This window comes from Mustela erminea, chromosome 7 (assembly GCF_009829155.1).
Source record: "Mustela erminea isolate mMusErm1 chromosome 7, mMusErm1.Pri, whole genome shotgun sequence".
Taxonomy (NCBI): Eukaryota; Metazoa; Chordata; class Mammalia; order Carnivora; family Mustelidae; genus Mustela; species Mustela erminea.
In genome coordinates, this window is record NC_045620.1 from 48,363,051 (window position 1) to 48,383,605 (window position 20,555).

At 45.4% G+C, this 20,555-nt stretch overlaps 1 protein-coding gene across 1 annotated transcript; it reads right to left on the bottom strand.

Annotated features, from left to right (window-relative positions):
- Positions 1 to 1,103: 1,103 nt before the first annotated feature.
- On the bottom strand, positions 1,104 to 5,265 carry LOC116595348 (cystatin-C-like). The gene is made up of 3 exons (XM_032351581.1): positions 4,929 to 5,265; positions 2,227 to 2,340; positions 1,104 to 1,444 (listed from the first exon to the last, which is right to left on the bottom strand). The coding sequence occupies exons 1-3, from the start codon at positions 5,178 to 5,180 to the stop codon at positions 1,361 to 1,363; spliced, it is 450 nt and encodes a 149-aa protein (XP_032207472.1). The 5' UTR covers positions 5,181 to 5,265; the 3' UTR covers positions 1,104 to 1,360.
- Positions 5,266 to 20,555: the final 15,290 nt, after the last annotated feature.

Sequence of the window (20,555 nt, forward strand, 5' to 3'; positions counted from 1 at the left end):
TTCCCAGCATTGTGCTGGGTTCACCTTTGCCTGGCATAGCAGCTGTTCCTGGAGCCCTGGCACGCAGGGCCATCTTGGTAGGGGGGTTCCCTTTGTAATTTCACCTTCTGTGTTCAGAGCAGCATGTCACAAGGCTTCATCCATGGGGCAGGAGGGGCACATGGCCCCAGCACTACCAGTGCTGTAAGACGGCTTCACCCCTTTGCAGTGAATGGCTATTACAAGGGCAGCAGAGGGGGCTGGGTGTGTGTTTAGCTCTTTTGTTTAGGACTGGACATTTCCTACTGGAGTTCTGAGGTATCCAATCATCTCCAGAATGGTGGTTATTAATTCCAAAACTTCAGAATAAGCAACAAGCCGACTCTATGTCAATCCTGTTTATAGTTTCAGTTCTACATCCCTTACATGAAGCTATACACAAGGACTGATTTTAAATGGCATCCCAGAAACAGGCAGGGCTCAAATCCGTAAAACCCTTTAGAAACCACTTCTTGGAAACCAATGAAGGTGTTGTTTTCAGTCTATTTCACTTCTGGTTCTGATTGTCTTGACCTTGATTCTGATGGGTATACATATACCATATAGTTATACATATACCATATACTTTGTCTTTGTCACCTGCAGGTGCCTGCAGGCTTTTGAAGAAGTAGACATAAAACACTATTTATTTAGTCTCTAAAGAACTTGACCAATGAAAATCAGCCCAGAAGTGTGATCTCAGCACATATGGCTGAAATGACTTGGTAGAGCCCTGCTTAGGGTGGCCCTGGGCTATGGGTTCCATCCGACCCCTCCCTCCTGTCCAGTCCACTCACCATCTGACTTCTTTTCAAACACGGCAGTCACGTCTTTAGGATCAGCAGCTTAGGTCCCTTCCTCTCCCCTGCATGGCTTCCAGGAGCCACCATAGCGGGAGGCCTGGGTTCCCAGCCTGCTCCTTTCTCAGTCATCCCCAAAGTGGCAGCATGCACCCCCAACTTCCTCTCCAGGAACCTGTCAGCTCTCTGCTCCTTGTCTGGCCTCTATAGTCAGTGGGAGAACTCTTAAAGGCACGGCCCAGACCCTTCTGTATATATTCCCAAGACAATAAATAACTCAAGAAGTAGCTGATGTTACGTTTTATTGAGATAGAACAGAATACATGTACTACATACTGCTGCATTTGGAAAGGAATTAAAGGAGTTACAGTTGCTTAGCTGTTCAAAAAATGCCCCCAGAATAATTCTCCATTTGCCCCTTGGAACTAGCACACTGAGGGGGTGTTACTTGGACAAAGCCAACCTTCTAAAGGTTAGGAGCTCTACAAGGGGATAGGGATGGGAGAAAGGGGGCTGAGTGGCCCAGCCTGTCATAGGGTCCTCTATGCATCCTGGCAGCTGGACTTCACCAAGGAGGTCTTGCCCAGCCAGGGGACAGTGTATATCTGGAAAGAGCAGAGCGTTTTCTGTGAAAGGGAAGAGAGAAGGATAGTTAGGGCTACAATGGAAAAGGAACATGCCCAGCCTCAAGGTGTCAGAAGTACGAGTGAGGAAGGGTGGTGGTGGGATTCTCAGTCCCCACCCTGCTGACGCCCAGAACAACAAACAGGGATTGGCAGTGACCTCTCATTTACTCCACCCACCCCATAAGTCCAAGACATAAGATCCTGCCCCCTGACTCCAATCAGCAGTATCCCACAAACTCATCCCCCTGCACACCCCTTTAAGGAGCAGCCTCTGCAAGATCAGAGCCCCTGAGGGACAGGGTGCTGCCCCCAGGTCCCCTGCACCTCCAGTGGTCCAGCACTAAGACAGGTGCAGCAGGAAGGATCAAGGGGCTAGGATCAGAGTTCTGAAACACGTAAAGACACAGAATGGGGTAGCTATGGGGAGAGTGTGCCCCTCCCTACCCCAAGGCCTTCCCTATGAGAAAGACTAGTATTTGGTGAGCAGGGCAAGACCAGAGGATCTGGGCTGCTTACAGACCTCTAATTCCCTCTAATCTGTTCAGGTGGCTGAGGCTGGGATTAAGGGTTCATCTCTTTCCCCAGCAAACACCCCATAGCTGCTCCTTATCCGACAGGCCACAACCCACACAGCACATGGTGCCCCAATTCACCAGCTAAAACCCACTCAGAAACTCAAACTGGTCATGTGCACACACATACGCCCTTCCCCCACGTGCACCCTGACACATGCACACCCACACCCCCAGCACTCACACACCATGCGCCCCACAGACACATACCCTCATCAGGTGTGGCTGGTCATGAAAGGGACAGCTGTCTAAGTTGGGCTGAGACTTTGTACATCTGGTTCGTCCGATCTCCACCTCCAAGAAGTAGTTCAATCCAGCCACAACCTGCACATGTCAAGAACATAACCTGTTTACAATACTGACCAATTTCGCACACGGGTACCTTCTGCTACTGAGCCCTTATACCAGAATTCACTGCTGTCAAAGCAGTTATCCCAGAAAACCAAAGGTACCTTCTGAGGGCTGGTCCACTCACCATCTGACTTTTCAAACATGGCACACAAGTCTTTAGGATCAGCAGCTTAGGTTCCCCCTCTCCCCTGCATGATTACCAGAAGCCACCACAGCGGGAGGCCTGGGTTACCTTTCAGGTATCCCAAAAAACCAAAGCCACCTTCTGAAGGCCGGTCCAGCAACTGGGCCCAGACCCTCCTTGTAACTTCTAGAGAAGGTCTCAGGCACCCTGGCAGGAGGAGAAGCAGGAGACGGAAAGTGGAAGCCAGGGACCAGCATGAGTGTTGAGTAATAAACTCTCCAGTGCCAGGAGCCAGGGCTGGGTCTGAGCACACAGCCAGGGCTCTGTGCTGGAGCAGAGTGGGTCCGACTCAGGAAGACAGTTGTGTTATACACTTAAGCTAAATCCAATTAATAGGGTCAACCCTATAGATCTTCACATTTCTGCAGCATAACAAAGGTTTATTTACTCCCTCATTTCACAATAGAAAATGAGAGCCTTTCTCTCATGCATCCGTGTGCTCATACACATACACATGCACACGTTTTAGGCTAATTAAGACACTGCCCCTAGAATGCCTACCTTTTTAGTATGATTTTTTTTTTAAGAATTTTAAATTTATTTATTTGACAGAGACAGTGCACAAGCAGGGGGAGCTGCAGGCATAAGTAGAGGGAGAAGCAGGCTTCAGGTAGCTCGAAGTGGGGCTCAAGCCCAGGACCCTGGGATCATGACCTGAGCCAAAGGCAGATGCTTAACTGAGCTACCCAAACGTCCTTAAGTGTGTGTGTGTGTGTGTTTTAAAGATTGCATTTATTTATTTGATAGAGACAGACACAGCTAGAGAGGGAACACAAGCAGTGGAAAGTAGGAGAGGGAGAAGCACACTCCCCCCACTGAGCAGGAAGCCCAATGGGGGGCTAGATCTCAGGACTCTGGGATAGTGACCTGAGCCGAAGACAGATGCTTCAGATGCCTGAAGGCAGGCACCCCCTTAACTGTGATTTTTTATGGAAGTATTTCTGAAGTGTATCACATACCTGTCTTTTACACCTGAAAATATAGGATAGAAGCATACCAGAATTCCAGGACAGGCTGGCAGAAGCAGGGGTCAGGAGCAGTAGACCCACCTTATCCTCTGGGTGTTGGTGATGGTGGGGCCATACTGGGGTAGGGAGTATGATGGCCTACATGAGAGGCTGCTCCATGTAGGTGCCCTGTGGAGGGAAGTAACACTCCAGGGCCCTTTCCACCAGCATGTCTGGACCAGTTTGAATTCATATGGCTGACCCTCTGCTCTGAGATGCACTGAGTATACAGGCCAGCTCCTTGACCCATCTGTGTTTGCTGACAGCCTCTGGGAGCTCAGGGAGGATGTTTGGTGTGGGTCCCAAACTCTTGGCAGATTGAGGATATGGAGGCTAGGTTAGTTTAGTGGCACCTGTTGAGAGGAGGCTTGGAGGAGAACGGGCCTCTTCTGAATGACCCCAATCACCTTCAGGTTTCCTTGGGGAAACCCAAACTGAGACCCAGTGTGCACCAGGACTGGCTAGATCCTCCAGAAATGTCAAGTTCATAGAGGGAGGGGCTGCTCCAGAGTAAAGAAAGTTGCAGGACAGTGGCTGCAGCACATAGCCTGGCAGTCTTGGGCTATAAAGGACATCAGTGGGACAATCAGTGACATCTGAGAAAGGGCTATGAATCTGGTAACTGTGTCAGGGTTGGTTCTGATTCCCAAAGCGTTATTATGGGTCAGAAAACACCTCTGTTTCTACGAAATACACACTGAGGTGTTAACTCTCCAAAGACTCAGGAACAAATACATATATACCCGTACACACATGTATGTGCCCCGTGTAAAGCAAAATGGCAAAATCTTTAACATATAAGGAAACTAGGTGCAGAATCTACAAGGCTTTTATTGCACTATTTTTGCTACTGCTTTGTAAGTTTGAAATTAAAAGTTACAAAAGTGCTTAAAAAAATCATTTAGTGTCAGTGCTGGGAGGGCAGTCAGGTGTGGGGTCCATTTTTCCCTCGCCCATGGTCATTTATTTGACAGCTCACTGAGCCTCAGGATCTCCAGACGCTGGGCGCAAAAGCAAGGGAAGTGCATGGTGCCCTGACCTCCACAACGCTGCTTCTGACCAGGATGGAGTTTGAAAACACAGATGAAGGCCATGGGGGTGACCCGGTGTGCCAGCTGGGACCCAGGCACTCCCGGTGACAGGCATGCGTAAAGCAGGCTGTGGGCGACCAGAAAGACCAGGGACACCGCCCGCTGAGGAGCAAGGGAGCGTCCGCAGTCCCCACCCAACCCCCAGGGGCTCGGAGACTGATCCCTCCAAGATGCTGGGCTGACCGGTAGGGGTCGGGCTGGGGATGCCGAGCGGCGGCGCCCAGAGCTCAGGGCCGCCCCGCCCCCACAGCCCGGCCCGCGGCACCCAGGGGTACGCACCTGCTTGCGGACGCGCACCACGCGCATTGCGCGGCTGTGGTACGCGTCGTTGCTCGCCTTGTTGTACTCGCTGAGGGCGAAGTTCAGCGCCTGCTGCACGCCCTCCTCGTTGACATCGGCGTCCAACAGGCCGCCCACCATTGGAGACTTGCCATTTTTCCGGCTTGCCCTGGGACCCAAGTCCACAGCCAGTGCCAGGGTCAGGGCCAGGGCGGCCAGCAGGAGCAGGGGGGTGCGGAGGTGCCCGGCCATGGTGTGCTCCGAGGCGAGTGAAGCTCAGCAGGAGGTGATCCAGCAGCTGCGAGCAACACCCCACTTGGCCGCCACGATTTTATTACCCCAGCCCCGCCCTCGGGGCTCCCGACCCACCCCGACCCCGCCTCTTCCGCCCCTGCTCGCCCCTCCCCGGGACCGTGTCCGGCCCCCGCGGAAGTCCTGCCCTTACTCCGAGGTCCTACCTCTGCTTCTTGTGCTCCCCTAACACAGCTCTTCCCTCCCAGTCCCAGCCCTGTGTCCTGAGTCGGGGCCCCCACTCTCCCATCTCCGGGCCTTATTTCCGCAGGTCAAGCTCTTTGTCCCTCCTCCAAGCTCCGCCCCCTTCTCGGCGTCTCCCATCTAAGTCCCGCCCCTCTGCTGTGAGCCGTTCTTGCCTCCCCCAAGCCACGCCCCCCAGCTTCTCCGCCCAAGAGAAATGCGTCCTCTCTATCTCCTCTGGCAGTGCCCAGACTCTGGCGCCTCCTCGCCAGTCCTAATCAGGCCCTGGTGGTGCGTTCCCAAGTCCAGCTCGCTGTGGGCGGGTAGAAGGTGTCACTCCTCCCAGGGCCTGCAGTGTTTGTAGGAGAAAGGAGAAGTAGCGCTCTGGGCTTCCTGAGTGTTGAGCCTTGGGTCTAAGTCTAGGAATCCCCAGAGTAGGTCGGTTTCAGAAACTAAGGAAAACTCTGCGCTCTGTTCTGGGGAGTTCTTTTGCAAACCTAGATGAGTTAACCTTTATTTGGGAAAAGATCTTCGGGTTCTGTTTTTCACAACTCATTTATTTATTCAACCAACAAGCCACGAGGTCTCCAGCCTGTACATGAAGAATGGGCTAGTGAGCCTTGGACTTACTGTCACAGGGCAACTGCCCAATAGAGATGCAATGTGAACCATGTGTGACTTTGCATTTTCTAGTACATTAAAAGGAAGAAGACATAGGTGAGAGTGAGTTTAACATTTTTTATTTAACCCAGTATATCCAAAATATTATTTCAACATATACAAGCAATTGTTTAATGAGATATTTTTACGTCCTTTGTGTATGTGCTAAGTACTTGGAATCCTGTGTGTACGTTTTACACACACAGCAGTGTCAGTTCAGACCGGTACCATTTCAAGCACCCCATGGCCATGTGTAGCTCGTGGCTGAGATATTGCATAGGTTTAGGGTGTGTGTGTGTGGGGGGGGGGGGGAGCAGTGATCAGTAAATACCATTAATGAGTGATAGGTGCTCTGTTGGAAGTGAAATAGAGGGGGTTAATAGAGAGAGGTGCTACGGGACATGGTCAGGGAGAACACAGGTATTTCAGCCAAAACCTACAGGACAAGAGGTCTGCTGAGACTAGGGAGAGACACTAAGAAGACATGGTAGCTGGGTACCAGGTGGGCTAACAGAGCCCCCAGCTCAGGACTATGTAAGTCTGTGCTCTAATATAGCTGCAAAAGGGAGTGGGCAAAGGCTGTTTTAGTTATACAGAAAGGAGGGATACACAGAGCAGGGTAAGAGAGGACTTCCCCTGGCCAGGTACTACTACTACTACTACTACTACTACTACTACTACTTCCTCCTCTTTTTCTACTTCTCCTCCTCCTCCTCCATCTTTTTCAAGGATTTTATTCATTTATTTGAGAGAGAGCCAGAGAGAGGATGAGAGGGAGAAGCAGATGCCCCACTGAGCAGAGATCCCGACACAGGGCTTGATCCAAGGATCCTGAGATCATGACCAGAGCCAAAGGCAGACGTTTAGCCAACTGAGCCACCCAGGTGGCCCCTGGCCAGGTACTTCTGAGCAGGAGTGACTGTCTCCTGAAGGTGGGGATTGGTTCTAACTGTGGTTTCTCCACCCGCGCAGGACAGCTGGAGCTTCCATCTTAGAAGGGTTTGTCACACAGAGGGTAGGCTGAAATGTAAGGGATTCTCTTATCTTTTGTCATGGGGAAGGAAGTGCAGGGCACCCAAATAGCCAGAGCATGATGGCTGATGTGAGTGTGGTGGAGAGTTGTGTCTTGACACATGCCGCTGCATGTTGGTTACACTGCCTATTCGTAATTCTCTGTTAGGACTCTGGCATGTGCCACATCCCTAACCCTAATAGAGGGTACCTACCGAAGATACCAGAGCATCCTGCAGTGTATCAGGTAAGAAGTGGAAGGCTGCACATCTGCCCCAGCCATTTGAATGACCTTGGGTAAACGTAACAGATTTGGAGAGGTGGGCGTCTTTGTTAATTATAGTGTTAATTATAGTGTCTAGGAGTCAGAACCCACAGAGATGAGCAGGGGACAGTGGTGATTCTTAAACCTGGTTTAAAATGATGGAGCAGCCCTCATCAGTAGCCCGCAGCTTCAAGTATAAACTAGCAGAGACCTAGAGAGAAATAATAAGCTCAAGACTGAGGCATAGGGCTTCCAGCACCCATGCACTGTGGAGGAAAGAGCACATGTGTCCAGGAGGCGAGCACGTTTCCCTTCTGCCAGATGAAGGGAAAAACCCTGTTTCCACAAGGCTGCTCATGTGGCTGTTGATTCCATGATCTGAGCTAGTAGAGAAAGAAATTAAGAGAGAGAATGACAGACGTTCTCTGTAATAAATAATAAGCAGATATTCAATAATGCTATAATAAAGAAGTGGCCAAGTGCATAAAACGTGGCCTGTAGTAGCAAGTGATTATATCAAGTTGACCCAGAATGGAGCTTCTGAACATTTGGGCTTCTAAAACTTGCGCTTAAACCTTGGTGTAAAGGACTTAGGGCTCTGATAGGGATTGATGCCATGTCATTATGAAACTGATAATCACAGGTAAGCCTGTTGGCAGCCCCCATAGAAAGAGGCAAGAGAGAGTACAGTGGTCACTATCTGTTTTGCATTTGCATAAGAGAATCTTTTGGAAGCTTTTGCCCAGGGCCCACCATGTAAACAATCCCCACTGCTTTATAATACCCTTTAATTTCACAGGAGCACACTGACCAGAGCAGCTCAGGTGTCTGCAGCACCTCAGCCAAAGGGGTGGGGGCTGGGAGAGGACATCCAGGGACATAGGCCAGTTGCTTGTGCAGCTGGGTCCTCTGAAGTCTCTCTGGGCTTCAGTCCTGGTGGTAAGGAAAATAAGACGGATGTAAGTCAAGTTGAGCAATACCCTTGACATTTCTGCAGTGTGGTCAGTTTCCTTTTCTAATTCATGGTGAGGTTGTTGCTCTGCCTTTCCTCTCAATGTTTGTGCAACTGAGTTCCAATTCATTTACCAATCTGCACAGGGCAGAGGAGGGATTGTTGTTCCTGCCTGGGATAGCATTGGAACTGGTGCACTGGGTGTTGGATCTTGACTTCTGAGGCCACTGAGGATAGCCCTGTCCTCTCCTGTCCCTTTGTTCTCCTTCCTGCCACTCACAGAGGAGCTGGACCTAGTGACAAGAACTGACTGAGCTTTAGTGATGTTTCTCCAAGCTGTCTCTCCACTAAGCTTGGGCCTTGCCCAGGCTTGTCCCTGCCCAGCTGGCCTGCTAACCCTTAGTGAGAATCCCCCAACCTTGACATCTCGTCAAATTCATTGTCCCCAGCTTTAATGTCTAGTCCTTTGCGAGAGTCTTGTTAGGTCAGTGTAGCAAGATTTACACCACCACCACTGTCCCGCCTTGGCTGTAAATCCCCATTTGTCTTTGCTGTCTTCAGAGTTGAGCTTGGTGTTTCTCTCCTGTTTGGATAATCGTGATCCCTATTGCAATAGTATTGAATAAAGTCTTCCTTAACATTTTAGTAAATGTCAGAATAATGTATCTTGAATACTGGGACCCAGCCAGGCCAGTGCTCTGTGCTACCACTGGTTTGACTGGAGCTTAGTGAAAATACTGTTGGAAAGTAGGAGCCAAGGGGCCTGTGATACTGGACGGGAGGAAGAAATGGAGGCGAGATGTGGAAGGGCAGATGGGGAGGGGAGGGGAGGGAAGGGCCCAAGGTGAGGTGGGGAGGTTGGGAGGGCAATGCATTTTCCCTGTCATTGTATTATGATCATGTTCAAACGTGCAACAAAGTTAGAAGAATTTTATCTCCATCATCTGTAGTCTACCACCTGGATTCTAGCATTAATATTGTACTTTACTTATTTATCACATGTCTATTCACCTGTTTATTCTCTATTCATCCATCAACCCCTCTTATTTTCATGCATTTCAAAATAAGGTAAAGACATCAGTATAATCTCACCTCTAAATGCTTAAACATGCATAACATGAACTAGAGGACAACATTTATTTACAGATTTTTCATTTGTTATAAAATTTACCTATAGTAAAATGCACAAATTTTAAGTGTATACATTTACTTAATTTTGACAAATGTGTAGCCCTGTGTAACTTATCCCTTATCAGGTACAGAACATGACCGTCAACCAGAAAGTTCCTTCATTCTCCTTCCCAGTCATTTTGGGCCCTTATCCCTAGAGACAATGGCTACAGTGGTTTTATTTTATTTTTCACTGTAGATTAGTTTATAATTTTGGTTCCAAACCACCACAATAAAGCAAATACCAAAATAAAGTGGGTCAAATGATTTTTGTCCTTCTTTTTTTTGGTTTTCCGGTGTATATAAAATTTATGTTTCTACTATACTGTAGTCTATTAAGTGTGCAACAGCATTATAGCTAATCAATAATGTATGTACCTTAGTAAAAAAATACTTTGTTGCAAAGATCATTAATTGTCTTCTGAGCTTTCACGAGTCTATTTTTTTGCTGGTGAAGGGTCTTGCCTCCATGTTGGTGGCCGCTGACTGATGAGGATGACGGTTGCTGGAGGCTGGGAATTTCATAAAGTAAGACAGCAATTAAGTCTGCTGCATCGATGTCCATCCTACTTTCACAAATGATTTCTCTGTAGCACACGATGCTGTTAGATTGCATTTTACCCACAGTAGAACTTTCCGAAATGAAGTCAATCTCTCAAACCGTGCTGTTGCTTTATCAACTAAGTTGATGGCATATTCTAAGTCCTTTGTTGTCATTTCAGCAATCTTCACAGCATCTTTACCAGGAGGAGATCCCATCCCAAGAAACCACTCTCCTGGCTCATCGGTAAGAAGCAAGTCCTCATCTGTGAAAGCTTTATCATGAGATTACAGCAACTCAGCCACATCTTCAGGCTCCAGCAGTAACATCAAAGATCACTAATCAAAGATCTTCATAATGAGTCTGATCATAATGAAAAAGTTTGAATTATTGTGAGAATCACCAAAATGTAACACAGAGACATGAAGGGAGCAAATGTTGTGGGAAAATGGCTCCAACAGACTTGCTGCAGGCAGAGCTGCTGCAGACCTCCAGTTTGAAGAAAGCGGTGACAGGGAAATAGGATAAAGCAAGGTTTGCCTGGTTGGCACAGGGAGTCTCCTCTGGAAGTCTTAGGAAGGTCTGAGGCACAGGAATGAGGTCTGGCCGCCACACTGAGGAGGGCAGCCCTTGATTCCTTAGAATGGTTGCTTCAGTTTCTCTTTCTTTTTCCTTTTTAACTCGGAACAGCTTCCTCCCATCTCCTCATCTTCCCTCCCCTGCTTTCCTCCTTTCCTCCCTCCCTCCTTCTCCTTCCTTCCCCCACCACCCAAGCTATTTTTAATTTTTGGAAAAAAGTCAGCACCACGAGGTGAGGAAAACATGATTTTGAAAGACAGCAGATTTATGCAACTCTCCCCCATATTTGAAAATAAGAATTTATTTTTTAATCCAATGAGTACAATATATTTAGTATAAAAACAAATGAGAACACAAAGAAAAGTATAAAGAATATGGATTCTGTGCATGTGTGTCCCTGGACCTGTATGCACTGAATGCACAGTTGACCACGCTGATCCCATGTGATGATTGTAATTCAATGCTGTTTTTCCGCATCGTCATTATGTCATGAACATTTTGTTTCTTTCTTTCTTTTTTTTTTTTTAAAGATTTTATTCATTTATTTGACAGAGATCACAAGTAAGCAGAGAGGCAGGCAGAGAGAGAGCAGGGAGCAGAGAGCCCTATGCTGTGGATTTGGGGCTTGATCCAAGGACCCTGAGACCATGACCTGAGCTGAATGAAGGTAGAGGCTTAACCCACTGAGCCACCCAGGTGCCCCTGTCATGAACATTTTCATATGTTAAATCATCTGCGAAAACTTTAGCAACTACGTGTCTAAATTGCTAAAGTTAACTATTAATAAATAAGTTATCAATCAATCATATTTATTATTAACTATTCAATTAGTTATTCCATAGCTTAACTTACTTTCTAATGCTAGACCTTTAGGTTGTTCACAGGCTTCCCGCCCCCCAAATGAGTAATAATAGGATACACACTATTATAGGAAAAAACAACCTCGGTACATATTTTGGATTATTTTCTTCCTAGAATTGAAATTACCATGTCAGGAACAAGAATTTCCTGTCCCCTTCAAGATCTTTCTAGCTGAGCTAAGAATCAAATTGACAAGAGAGATTTACAGAAGAAAATCAAATTTAATTTTGTCTGTATGAGGAGTCCACACAGATAAGAAAATTCCAAAGATGGTCAGGCAAGCTGAAGTAGCTACATCATCTTGAATTCAGGAGAAGGGTTAGGGTCTAGGACTTCAAAGGGAAAGAATATTATCCTCAGAAAGAATGAGAAAGAACAAAAGTTTGGTAATATATTCGCTGGGCCCACAGAAACAATGGGACACAGAACGTGTAAACCAAATAGGCCTTGCTAGGTACCTTCCCATCATATCTAGTTAATATCAAAATCTAATTATTTATGGTAGTAGCTCTCTGCCTGCAGCAGGCTTTCTATCTAAATTATTTTTAAGTAGTTGTAGGGGAGGCAAAGAATTTTCCTCAATATGATAGGTTTTGATTTTTTTAAATATTTTATTTATTTATTTGACAGAGAGAGAGAGATCACAAGTAGGCAGAGAGGCAGGCAGAGAGAGGGGGGGAAGCAGAGAGCCCGATGCAATGTGGGGCTTGTTCCCAGAACCCTGAGATCATGACCTGAGCTGAAGGCAGAAGCTTAACCCACTGAGATACCCAGGCACCCCTTCTGATTGTTTTTTTAACTCAAAATAATCTTAATTGCAAAGTGGTCCATATTGGAGTGGCCTGTCCTTGGCCCCTACAAAGGTTACAAAGAATTTCAGTTACAGACTGTCAAAGTTCCTTAAAAAGATATGTCTGACTTAACCCAAATTCAGGTACTGAAGAGAAAGTTCTCAATCAACAGCAGCATCTTGTGCTTCGTTTTACTCAATAATATCTGCAAGTGCTGTTGTCCTCCAAAGTTCAGGCTGGGCCTGGTGGTGCCCCTGAGGGCCTTTTCCTCCTATTACTACACTCTTTGACCTGAGTCAGTATCATCATGGCAGATCCACCCAGCACTCATTTATCCTCCATAAAAATGCTATCAGTTCCCTGACTATGGCATGATTTATCAATCATTGATCCAGTAAGTACTCATGGCACACAGGATGTCAGGTACTGACTTTAGAGATCTAAAAGCTCAGGTCCTGCCCTCCCAAAGTCCTGGGTCTGATGAGGAGAAACACATATAAACAGGTACTTCAACACAACACACTGTCCCAGATTGCAGGGAGACAGAGACCAGGGATCCAGATTCTGCCTGGGGTATCTCTCAAGGGCTCTCAGCAGGTAGATTAGAAAGGTCAGTATGATCCTGATTCTTTTCTTATTCTGAAAGATCAGAAGTGTTGCTTATCTTTGCTGGTCTACATGTGAAGAATTTTAGGTCTGGCTTCCTCCTTGAGAATCTCATCCAGGCCTATCCTAAGGGGTTCACCCAGGATCAGGCCTTGTACCTCTTGTTACCTCTAGGTGCACCTCTCCCCTCAGAGTCTGGTTCAGTCTCGTGGCTTTAGTACCAGCTCTGTGCCCACAGGGCCACCAGATATCTCCAGCTCAAACTGCCACCCCACCTCCTGTGATGGTGTGATTTATAGTAAGAGATGTGTATTTGATTTTAGTCTTTGATTCTGGAACAGAGCTCCTAAAACCTCCTACATTTCCTAAGTGGTGAGAGCATGCTGGTGTCTCTTGTGATGTTAATGGCTTTTGGACTCCCACCTAAGGAAGCTAGGGGACCCAACCATGTGACCAAAGGGCTGGAACTTTCAGTCACAACTTCCCTGAATTCCAGGGAGGAAGGACAATGGGAGTTAAATGAATTGCCACTGGCCAATGTTTTAATCATTGATGACAATGCAATTAAGCCTCCATAAAAACCCAAAAAACAATAGAGTTTGGAGAGCTTCCAGATTGATGAGCACCTAAAGATTCAGGGAGAAGGTGTACCTGGAGAGGGCAGGGGGCTCCATACCTTTTCCCCATACTTTGCCCTGTGCATCTCTTCTATCTGGTTGTTTCTGAGTTGTCTTTTTATTCAAAACAAAAGCAAAACAAAAAACAAATAAACAAACAACAACATTGAATGATAATGTTACTCTGAATTTTGTGAGCCATTTTAGCAAGTAAATAGAATCCAAGGGGGGTTGTTGGAACATCCAATTTCCAGCAGGTTGGTCAGAAGCACCGGTGATAATCTGGACGTGTGACAAGCATTTGAAGTGAGGGGTGATGTCTTGTAGGACTGAGCCCTTAACAATCACCAGGTAGATTGTTAATTGAATTAAATTTAATTAAATTATAGGACACCCAGCTGGTGTTGGAACTCGGCTTGGTGGTGTAGAGAAAAACAAACAAAAAACCCCCACAGGGGCACCTGGGTGGCTCAGTGGGTTAAAGCCTCTGCCTTCGGCTCAGATCATGATCCCAGGGTCCTGGGCTTGAGCCCCGCATCGGGCTCTCTGCTCATCAGGGAGCCTGCTTCCTCCTCTCCCTCTGCCTGCTTCTCTGCCTACTTGTGATCTCTATCTGTCAAATAAATAAATAAAATCTTAAAAAAAAAAACAAACATATATCTGAACTAGTGACCAGAATTATAAATTGGTACCAGAACCTACCTCCAAATCTGTCTGATGGCCTTTCTGCTTGGGTGGCCCAAGCTACTCAAGCTGGTCATACCCCAAACTAAACTGTGAATTGTGTACCTCCCTCTAACACTCAGGTGTTCCCCATTTCAAATAAGGGCAGTTATTAAAAGATCAATGAAACCCTTCCTGATCTCACTCTTTAAAATTGTGACAACTTGGGGCACCTGGGTAGCTCAGTGGGTTAAAGCCTCTGCCTTTGGCTCAGGTCATGGTCCCAGGGTCATAGGATCAAGCCCCACATTGGGCTCATGCTCAGTGGGGAGCCTGCTTCCTCCTCTCTCTGCCTGCCTCTCTGTCTACTTATGATCTCTGTCTGTCAAATAAATAATAAAATCTTTTTAAAAAAATTGTGATACCTGCCCTCTGCCCCCGTCATTCTCCACCTTCCTATTCTCTTTTCCTGGTTTATTTTTTCCATTGCACCTTCTGAATGGCTAATTTATATTTTTCTTCTTTTCTCTCTCTCCAACCAGAATGTAAACTTGATATTTTGTCTGTTTTGTTCACTGTGATTCTCAGTGCATGGCACATAAGAAGGATCAGTGTTAGCTACATTAATAAATGAACTGGAATAGCTCTTGTTACTGATTAGTCTATCATAGCCACTGACTCAGGAAATGAACAGGTGAGCTCTGGTGCACTGCCATGGCCATTGTTCTATCTTGGGGAGTCCTGAAGGGGCTGGACAAATTGAAAATGCAGCTCTTGGCTAGGTTTGCCAACACTGTTGTGTTGGAACTTTGCAACAAACTTGGATATACTCATTGCAAGAGAAGCCAGTAGCTCAAGAGATAAGGGTTTGGAAAAGAGAAAATGAGAGATTTATTTCAGGTGTTATCATCCAGGAGCGGTGGCAGGCTCAAACCTTAACATCAGACCTCCCACCAGCAAAATGGACTCCTACAGTTTTGTAGAGAGAGGTTCAGAGAGGTACTTGTAGAGAGCACGTGACCATGGGTGGGGTTGTAAGTGCTCAGCCCAAGATCTTGGGCAGAGAAGGGGGCCGATGGGGCATGGTCTTCTAGGCATTTCCTCACTATCAGGGCTTTTCTAGTCTGGAGGTTGGGACATTTTGGTCATTGCAAAACATCTTTGTCAGTGCCTCAAGAAAGTGCGGTAAGAAAGAAGCACAATGGGTTTTTATTAGAGCATGAGTTAAGCAGTCTTATTTATTTCTGTTTTTTTAACTATCGGGGCCTAGAATTGAGCAAGAGAGCTTGCTGACACTCTTAAGCTTGTTTTTGAGAAAATGATGTCAACATTTCCTTCCATTATAGCTTTAGTCTTATGGAATCGGAATTAATTATTTCAGTGAAACAAGGAAGGGTGAGTCCCCAAGGGACATGGGAAAAAAGAAGTAGAGTTGAAAACAGTCATTATATCACTTGTTTTTAATGTCTCAAATTGTAGGAAATGAAACCTGCATGCAGAGCTAAGTTTATATTAATAGGGTAAAAAGAGGGCTGACAGGACTGCCTTAGGGAAGTCAGGGTCTGAATATACTTGTTTGACAATAGCTGGTTATTAAGGTACGACCAGTTAAGAGGTAATTCCATTCTCCTCTGGTTCTTGCCCCGCTCCCCCAGAAGCATGTTTTCTGCACCAGAGGGACATCACAAGAATAAAACTGCTTTGTGTTGAGCTCTTCTTGATATACCCCAGGTTGAAGGTTATTGATGAAATTTGGAAGTTTTTGGATTTGTGAACAAATAGCTAAGAAATAATTCCTGAGATGCTTTTGGTACAAAAATGTGATTTTATTATAGCACAGTGACAGGACCTGTGGGCAGAGAGAGCTGCGCTAGGACTGTGAGGAGTGACTGACCATATCCTTTTTCATTTGTGGGGGTTAGGAATCATGTAAGTCTCTAAGGAATTTGGAAGCAAGGCCTTCAGAACCTTGAGGGGCTAGCTGCCATTAAGATAAGGTTACTTTTAGTCTTTAATAACATAAGCATTAAGGCACTGAGGCAGCCACAAATTCCCGAGAAAGGTCATGTTCTGCCTGTTTCAGGTATCTGTCAGTGGGCTGTAAGCTGTAAGGAGGTTTTTTTTTAAGATTTTATTTATTTATTTGACAGACAGAGAGCATAACTAGGCAGAGGGGCAGGCAAGAGGGAGATGGGGAAGCAGGTTCCCCGCTGAGCGGAGAGCCCGATGTGGGGCTCGATCCCAGGACCCTGGGATCATGACCTGAGCCAAAGGCAGAGGCTTAACCCACTGAGCTACCAAGGTGCCCCTGTAAGGAGATTTAATTTAACCCACATTTCTCTTGCCTTTGTTTCCCTCATCAGGGGCTATGTCACATTCTAGACCCTAAGACCTGATCTTTACCACCACCTGCTTGTGCTCACCAACCTTTGTCCCATATTCTTCCTTAAGCTCTTCTTACCAGCTGATCCTGTGGAAAAACCAAAAGTATCTCTCCAGCACCAATGACTGCCCAGCCATTGTATTCTCATTAGAATACTAATGCTTATAAGTACAGCCAACTGTGTTCATGTGCCAGTGTACACAACACTCATGTCAATCTGCAAGATGGAGAAGAAAGACATGAGCTACTTGGGAAGCCCCCCTGCCCTTGGGATATGCCCCACCAAAAAAAAAGCCAGGATAAAAATAAAGCACATATAAGTTTTATTCTGGGGAGAAGCCTATATCATACTAACATGTATATACAATGCATTCCTCTGATCCAGGTTAGCTTGCAGGAATTGAGAGAAAAATAAATAAGAAAAATAATTCATCTTATTTTGTTTTCACTTATTCATTCTCTCCATTTCTTTATGTAGATGTGATTGTTTTCCTTCTTCGTGAGGAACAAGTGAGTCACACTGAAGTTTGAGAAGCACTTCCTCATGTGACTGAGGCATAACACCCCATCACAGATGCTGCAAATTAATTTCATCAGGGTGTTAAAGAAACAGGTCTGGTCCTGAAATCGCTGCTGTACTCACCACAGGGTCAGAATTGTGGGTCAGTGAGGTGGGAGGACTGAGGGGTCCTCAGACTCTTGTATTTCACCCGGTTTGAGAAAGGAATTGGGTAGCAGAGTGTTCGACACCTTATGTTTAGAAAGATTTCAAAATTATAGACACATTGCAAAAATAGATGGTCAGTTTTATCTTGGGTAGTTCTTTGTCCTCATTGGATGCTTATTTGGGTGTGGTTGTAAAGGCATTTTGTAGGTGTGATCAAAGTTCATGGTCAGTTTGCTTTAAGGAAGGGAGACGATTCAGGTAACAGGCAGGCTTGGTCTAGTCTGTCCAGGGACCTGTTTCCAGCCTTTCCTGAGTGCTTTCTCTGTACTGCCCACCCGGTCATCAACCCTACAAGCCAATGCCTTGTTGTAAACCTCTGAATGTAAATTTCTTTTGGTTCTGTTTCTCTGGTTTAAACTGAACGGATATACGGCCATATACCACTTGCCAGGCTTTGCTTTATTTCTCTCTTCTACATGTATGCTCACATATATATACATATGGCAAAAACACATCAAATTAAAAGTTTAAGTTTGCCCACATTGGCAAATGCCCTTAGTTCAAAACAGCATTAGGGTATCACATTACTTTCAAGATCTTGTTTTCCCTTTTATTTGGACTTTATTTCTTTACTCTCTTGCCAAATCTTTGATGCTTTTAAGAAGTAAAACAAAACAAAACTAAAGACATTTAATTTTAGTAAACATGTTTGACTATTTCCTGTAGGAGGTTGGTCTGATCCTGATTCCTGAAAATGCAAGTCCTTCTGTGATCTTCCTAGGCTTGGTTGATGTGCACACTCAGAAATTAAAAGCCCAACATGACCTGCTCTAAGCAAGTTAACTTTGGAGGAACAAGCATATGGTTTTGAATTCTTTTATACTTCACAGAAAGAACCATTGCAAGGTCCCATTAAATAGACTACAAAAATTGTGCTGCATAGAATTTTTCAGGAACGTATCTGAAATTTTCTAAGAAATGTTTTTTTAATAAATTAATTTTCTAATCACTAATAAATTATTTTAAAATTGGTACATTTTATCCAAAAATTATTTTTCCAGGAAATCAACAAACCAAAAATCCAAAAGCAAGTATAAAATGACCCTACATACCCAGGTAGATGATAAAAGGCCCGTTGCTTTATTTAATGTACTTTATTCATCAGGAAGTCCCCAAGGCTCCACTCAGAGGTGATTAACTCTTAACTTTATACACAATTCAAAGAAATCTTGTTCTTTGGTTTTCTAGTCCATAAACCATCAGAAACAGTAATTTGAAAGAAAATACACGTTCTGAAAGGCAGGCTCATTATAAGAGTCAGGAAGGACATCTAAAATACAGAATTATATACACATATACATATTTTAATTGTAATTTCTTGTTAACCCTTTTGAGATGTGTGGATTTTATGGCCCTTTACACCTAAATACTTCTACCTTAGAAAGGAGTACTCCTAAGAAAAGGATTTTCTTTCTTTTTTTAAATGTATATATAAACACAACATAATGATCAAATTCAGAAAATTTAACACTATTCCACCATCATTAATATTATTATCATTAATAATCAGTTCTTTTTAAAAATTCCAGTTGTCCCCATAATGTCCATGACAGCATTTCCCTCCCCCACCTCCCATCTGGTCCAGGTTTGGGGGCAGGATTACACTTTGCATTTAGCTATTATGTCCTTAATCTCCTTTAATCTGGAAAAACTGCTTTGCTTTTGTCTTCAATGCCATTCATATTTTTAAGAGTACACAGCACATTTTTATTGTTTATGATAATAGTTTATAGGGGCATCTGGCTGGCTCAGTTGGTAGAGTATATGACTCTTGGGGTTGTGAACTCTACACATTGGATGTACAGATCACTTAGAAAATAAAGTTTTTTAAAATATATATATATATATATATGCTATTATATTTGGATTATTAATTTGGGTCTGCCCAATGGTTTCTTGACAATTGGATTCAAGGTACACATTTTTGGCAGAAGCACCGCATGGGTGATGCTTTGTGCTTCTCAGGGCATCATATCAGGAGATGCACCGTGTGGGTTTGCCTCATTGCTAGTGACATTGATTCTGATCATTTGTGTAAGGTAGAGTCTGACAGGTTTCTCCATAGATCTTGCTCACATTGTAATTTGTTAAGTCATCTGTAGGAGGATTCTCTGAAACTCTGTAAGTACCTTGTTTTCAAATCACCTTCTCCAGTGATTTTAGCAGCTACTGGTGATTCTTATCCAAACCTGTTACTATTGTTAGCCTGTGATTGCCTTAAGGCTCCTGCTTGCAGTGGGCTGTGGGGGGTGGGGAGGTGACCTCCTTCTGGGCTTAGTGCCGGGCACAGAACCCGGGCTGCAAGGGAGCTGGCTGGTGGTGTGTCCACATCACTCACAAATCACATCAACCAAAACATCCCTTCCCTCTGAGCAATTAAGTGAGGCTCTTTGGGTGAGTTTTGTTAGCAAGCCTCTTTCCAGGACTTCAGGATCCTCTGGTAAATGCTACTTATAAAGGCATATTTGTGCTTTAATCATGGATGTATAGAGGCCTTAAATATGTCCAGTGGTCACTGGAAGTGGGTCAAGACAGTAGTCTAAATTTAGAAGCCAGTGCTGTGCCTGAAATACACCAGAGTAATTAATTAGGAAATACGTATTTAAGAGAGGGACTGGTGGTTGTGTCTGGGCAGCCTGGCGCTGAAGAAGAGTGAGGATGAATCTTAGGGGTCTCTGAAGGAGGGACCTAATGACTGAGTCTCTGGGACAGCCCAAGGCACCCACACACCCCCCCAGGCTCAGTCTGTTCCCCCCGTTCCTTCTGTTTCTGAGCCACATCGAGGGTCACTGCTCCTGCAGCCACAGGTGCAGGAGATCCTGGTCTTCGGGACAGATCTCAGATTGTTCCTCCTTCCTCTTGTTGCAGGATTACTGGGTTCTTATCTCACTGACCTGGACACAAAAGGGCAAAGGGAAGTAAAAGTTTGTTAATTGAAGGTGAGAACAGAAAGGAAAGGAAAAAAGAAAAAAAACAAAACAACACCAAAACCCTTTAGAGTGAGAGGGGTCCCGAATGCGTTGCCATTGGGGTTTTACTGGCAGTCTTCTACGGAGAACTGACGGGGAAGCTCGTGACCTTGAGATTCTCATGCTGTCTTGGTTTGTTATCCTATTTCTTGTTCCGCTCTGTGTCAGAATCCCCACCTGCCAGGCAGAGTGTCCAAGTCTAGGAGGCCCCTGTGTCTCCTGCCTAGACCTTCACCCCTTCCCTATTCACAGGATTCACAGGACGGGACCTGTGGGCAGAGAGAGCTGCACTGGGATTGTGAGGACTGACTGACCCCCTTTTGAATTAGTGGGAGTTAGGGAGAGCACAAATCTCCAA

Excerpts from the sequence above, each read along its gene's own strand:
- LOC116595348 (XM_032351581.1), bottom strand. The coding sequence starts at position 5,180 with ATGGCCGGGCACCTCCGCACCCCCCTGCTCCTGCTGGCCGCCCTGGCC. Across the intron at positions 2,341-4,928 it reads TGGTGCGCGTCCGCAAGCAG|GTTGTGGCTGGATTGAACTA; the intron begins GTGCGTACCCCT and ends TGACATGTGCAG. Across the intron at positions 1,445-2,226 it reads ACCAGCCACACCTGATGAGG|AAAACGCTCTGCTCTTTCCA; the intron begins GTATGTGTCTGT and ends TCCCTTTCACAG.